Below are 5,470 nucleotides of genomic sequence, written 5' to 3'. Positions count from 1 at the left end.
AGAGAGAGAGAGAGAGAGAGAGAGAGAGAGAGAGAGAGAGGAAATAAATAAGTGTAAGAAAAGAGAAAGCTAGGTATACATAGTTCACAGTTCAGTAGTAGACTGTTCTAGACTGTCCCCAGCATACTGGAATACATACTGGATTTAATTCCTAACACAGCAAAGATTAAAACAGGAGTCAGAGGGCCTAGAAACTGGCAGAATGCTTACCTAGCATGTCCAGGTACCAGTCCTCAGTATGACATAAACTAGTCATAGTGACACTCACTTGTAGTCTAGCACTTGGGACACTATTACATCACAGACCTGTCCCTCCTTCTCCTAAGATAGCAGGCCATGCATTTCCTACCAGCTTTGGTTTCCATATCGCCTGCTAGCAGGATTTGTGCTTCCTCATCTCTCTGCTCCTAACAATGCTGATACCTGGACACCCTCCCAAACACGATCTGACTATGGCTAAGTTCCCCAGTCTCTGAGAAAGCTACAAAGAAAGGGCTCTCTCGCCAGCCTGCTCCTGCCATGGTAGACATCTCTATTCTTTCATTTTACATTTTTCTCTGCTTTAGATTTACTTTTATTGTCTTCAATTGTTGTTTTGGTTTTCGTTTTTTTAAGACAGGGTTTCTCTGTGCAGCTCTGGCTATCCTAGAACTCACTCTGTAGACAGGATGGCCTCAAACTCAGATCTGCCTGCCTTCGCCTCCCAAGTGGCAGCGCCAGCCACCAGCCATCTGTTATTCTGAACTTCAGTTGACAGCTGCCTGGTGTGTGCGCTGGGGATCAAACACAGGTCCTCTGAAAGAACAGGGCATGGTCTTCACTCTGCTAAGCCATCTTCCTGCTCCACTTTACACAAAATGTAGATGTTATATCCTCCCCTCGACCCCAGGCCTCTGGAAGGATGCACCATCCCTCATAAAGCTCTCCTACCTAGTGGTCCAACCACAGCCCCTAGGACTGCAAGGCCCTCTCTCCTTGTAAAGCTCATCTTTGGAAGGGTAATTTCATAGTCTCTGCTTTCCCAAACTACTACTCTCTCTTTGTAGACAGGGCCCAGAACTTGGGAGATGGAGGCAGGAGGATCAGGAGTCCGAGGCCAGCCTACAAGAAACTGTCTCAAAAAGGACATGGTGGGCTGGTGAGATGGCTCAGTGGGTAAGAGCACCCGACTGCTCTTCCAAAGGTCCAGAGTTCAAATCCCAGCAACCACATGGTGGCTCACAACCATCCGTAACGAGATCTGGCGCCCTCTTCTGGCGTGTCTGAAGACAGCTACAGTGTACTTACATATAATAAATAAATAAGTCTTTAAAAAAAAAAAAAAAAAAAAAAGGGACATAGGGACATGGTTCTGCATGTCTTTGACCCCAGCCACTCAGGAGGCAGAGGTAAGCAGATCTGTGTGACTGCAGGGACAGCCAGGGATATAGATAGAGAGATAGATGTGTGTATGTATATGTGTGTGTGTGCATGTGTATGTATGTATACGTATGAATGCATGTGTGTGTGTATATATGTGTGTGTTTGTGTGTGTGTGTGTGTGTGTGTGTGTGTGTATCTTGAGTGCCAGGACAGCCAGGGATATATATATTGAGATGCTGTCTCAAAAAACAAACAAAAACAAAAAAGTATTAAGCTTTAAAAATTACACGGTTTATACTTACATCTTTTTCAAAATAGTAAGCCACATCAGCTATGTCCACGTCACCTTGTGTTTTCTGAGAAGAGTTTTGCATCAGATCAATGGTGATAACATTATTCTCATACTGGGGAGAAAGAGTGAAAACACAAATTAATATAATTAAAATACAAAAAGAGTTTGTTCAGCAGTCAGAATATAGAATTTTATTTTGTGTCATCTATACCCACCAGGATGCATCCATTAATGAATAACTTATCACTAGCAACTGAAAAATCTGAGAGGACTTTATCTAAGAGAGTAAACTAGCAATGCAAACAGCTTTTTTCTTTAAGAGTTAAGTAAAGGGCCAACTAGGTACGATGGTTAGTTTTAAATGTCAACTAAAATCTAGAAGCATTTGAGCCTCGATGAGGGACTGTCTATATTGGGTTGACCTATGGCAAATCTGTGAGGATTATTTCTATTATGTTAATTAAGGTGGGAAGATTATGGCCTGCATCACTTCCTAGGCTGGGGCCTGTATTAAAATGAAAGAAAGCTGGGCAAGGCAGGCATGCGTGTAGTCATTCTCTCTGCTCTTGACGGTGGATGTTGCTAGCTGCTTGGCCACCAATGTAATGGTGGCCACCACAAAGTAAATTCCTGCTGTAGTTGACTCCCACAAGGAGACTCTAATCTGGAATTGTGAGCTAAAATTGTAAACCCTGTTGGGGCTGAAGACATGGCTTAGCAGTTTATAGCACTTGTTGCCCTTGAGGACAGGGGTTTAATTCCTAGCTGCTAACCATCTGTAACACGGACACTAGGAGGTCCGATGGCCTTTTCTGAACACCTGGAGCACCAGGTCAAAACATGGTGCACACGCAGGCAAAAACACTCATACAAGTAAAATAAACCTCAAACCACCACCAATAAACCCTCTCTCCCCTAACTCGCTTTCTTCAGGGCACCTTATCACAGCAACAGGAAGGGAAACCAAGAGGCTGGGTAAGGACAGCCTGTGGCAGGGCGTGCAGAAGGCAATCCCAGAGCGCTCTGCGAGGTGTAAGAGCAGCATGCTTCCGCATAAGAGACACTATTTGTCCTTTACGTGTCCTTAAGGGTACACTGGAGCTTGTGAGGTCGATGGAAGGAAAACCACTGGGATTCCATATTAAGTGCCCAGGATTTAAATTAATACTAAAATTCATTTAGCTACCATTAAAAATCACTGGCTGTTCGCCAGGGCAGTGATGGAACACGCCTTTAAGCCCAGCACTTGAGAGACAGAGGCAGGCTGATCTCTGAATTCCAGGCCAGCCTAATCTACAGAGTGAGTTCTAGGACAGCCAGGGCAACACAGAGAGACCCAGTCTGGGTGTGGGAGAGGGAAGCAGTGGCTGTCATTTATACTCAAACCACACTCCCCTACCAACTTGCTGCTAAAACTAGCTCGTTTACCAAAAAACAACAACAAACCAACCAACAAACAAAACAAAAAACAAACAAAAAAAAGAACCCCCCCAAAACTTACCATAATGTTTTTGATAAATTTCTGATTCAGCTTATATCGAGATGTGAACGCCTCCTGAAGGGCACTGCAAATAATTTACAAATTTCGCTTTTTGAAATTGTACCACAATAGAATCTCTACTTCTTAAGTAGATAGCTCAAGGACATATACATAAATATATATGTATATGTGCATATAGCATTTTTTTTTCAATTTTTTTTCTTTAAAGAAGGGGGCTCATTATGTAGCTAGCCTAGCTGACTTGGGACTTGGTGTGCAATGATGGCTAGACTGTATAATTTTAATTATTTTATATACACACACACACATTTAATTAATTTAATTTAAAATCACAGTTAGTGGTTCAAGCCAGCATCAGCCATTGGAGTGTCAATCTGATTAGGAGCAGAACATTTACACAGTACCCACGTATCTGTCAATGGATTATTCATAAACTCCAAAAGGGAAAATGGTAACTTCACAATAGAGAAACCCAGCAGACATAGCTTGTAAAGGGACGAAGCCCATCGTGATGTGATCTGGGTCTGGGAAAGGCACGTGATCACTTATATAGTTTTCCTGTCAAGGTGCATAAATACAGTAGTATAGGTGCAATCACACTTACGTCTGCAAACTCTGATGGTCATAAGGGTTTTCTCTTTCTTTGTGTTTTAGTTCAATGATGATCCAGCTGTAAGACAAGATGGTATCAACTGTGTATAACTCTTTTAAGCTATTTTCCAAAGAGGCCAGAATTCCAATTCTGAACAGGGAGGGATGAGAGCTAACAGAACCTGTAAGTGTTGTGGTGAACCTGCCTCCTACATCCTGGGAGAAAGCGCACCCACAAGGAAATGCCCTTTCTGACACTGACTGCTGCTGCTGCTACAGCACACGAGGCCAGCTGGCCTGCCGCCTTCCCAGGTTCTTCCAACAGTGGCTTCAGCTTGACAGGACTCCTGTCTGCTCTCATCTATTTCTCCGTCCTCTGTGCTGTGCTCGGGGAGAGAGCCCCAGCTTCTCTACCACTTGTCTCCAGCACAAATAGTCCCACTTTAGGACTCAATCCATGAGTGCGTTCAGTGTAAGCTACTCACACGCACTTTACATTAATCCAACTTCAAAACGGGGACCAGAGGTTCAGTAACCGATGTCACGCCCACTACCGTTTCCGTAAAACCTAAGACCCAGCCTGTCTACACAGGACATTCAGAAGCCAGCTCTGGAAATGTCACAACCCAGAGATCATTCCAGGCCTCCTTTCATTCCTCACACTTAATGACTTGCCAAGGATAAAAAGCTTTGGCAATTTCCACAAAACAACACAGCTGGATTAGAGCCAAGAAAACAAATATAACTGGATTAGGGCCAATAAAGCCCAACTCAAGGTTGGTGATTGCCATTTCATGAGGCACGGAGACAGGATGGACACTTGTTACTCCAAAAGGGATCTAAGTAGCCCAGGCTGGTCTCAAACTCACTGTGGCTGGCCCTGAACTCCTACGCCTGGCTTTTCCCGGTTTTTGAATTCCGAGGCACAAAAATCTTATTTGGTATTCAAAGCTAAACTTAAGCGCACGGGAAAGCTCACTCACTAGGTCCTCACGCGCTCGGTGCACGTGATCTCCGTGTCCTTGTCGGTTCTTCGGACTCCGGCAGTGTTGACACACCAGCACGTGGCGGTGCCATTGCACTGCTTGGCTTTGAAGAGCCCCTGCTCGTCGCAGTCGGGGTCGTACAGCCCGTCGTTGTTCTGGATCGCCCCTTCGGGCTTTATCCTCCTCCCAGACTTGCTGTGAGTCATTTCCGCCTTCATCGCCAAGCATTTAGACGCCACTGGAAAGGTGATAACAGTAACGCCCAATGAGAGACAGCTGCAGCTTCACGTGCCCAGGGCACAGCTTTTTAATCTGCTGCCATCCCAGGCCAAGGATTATTCACGCACCCTTCCATTCCACACGCCCTTCTATTCCCCGCACTGAATTACTGGCTGAAGATACTTTCCACAAAATAACAGATTAGAGCCAATAAAACAACTCAAGGAGCCTCGATTTGAAAAGTATTATCAAGATTAAAGTTCCAGGCAATAAGAAGATTTACTCACGTTTGGAGCAAATGACAGTATTCTGTGTACCATAGGAAGTACACTGGCATTCACCATATTCATTCAGAGAGCAACTTGTTGCCAGTTTGTAGTTGTCACAGACACAGTCTAGAAAATTGTAAAAAAAAAAAAAAAAATTAAAAAAAATTAAGTTTAAAATGTAGCTCCAACTGTCAACTCACTCTGTCAATCATACCTTTAAGAAGTGGTCCTGAGAGAAGCTGGAGAAAGC

General features: G+C 44.2%; 1 protein-coding gene across 1 annotated transcript in view; it reads right to left on the bottom strand.

Moving 5' to 3' along the window:
• The window catches only part of Epcam (epithelial cell adhesion molecule), a 17,699-nt gene that overhangs the window by 8,298 nt on the left and 3,931 nt on the right, over positions 1-5,470 (bottom strand). Inside the window, exons 2-6 of the mRNA XM_029470896.1 lie at positions 5,239-5,346; positions 4,730-4,970; positions 3,760-3,825; positions 3,156-3,219; positions 1,665-1,766 (exon numbers count right to left, since the gene is read on the bottom strand). Of these exons, the coding sequence (XP_029326756.1) occupies positions 1,665-1,766; positions 3,156-3,219; positions 3,760-3,825; positions 4,730-4,970; positions 5,239-5,346 (581 nt within the window). The remainder of the gene's footprint in view (positions 1-1,664; positions 1,767-3,155; positions 3,220-3,759; positions 3,826-4,729; positions 4,971-5,238; positions 5,347-5,470) is intronic.

This window comes from Mus caroli, chromosome 17 (genome assembly GCF_900094665.2).
Source record: "Mus caroli chromosome 17, CAROLI_EIJ_v1.1, whole genome shotgun sequence".
NCBI lineage: Eukaryota > Metazoa > Chordata > Mammalia > Rodentia > Muridae > Mus > Mus caroli.
This window is presented reverse-complemented; position numbering and strand designations above follow the sequence as displayed.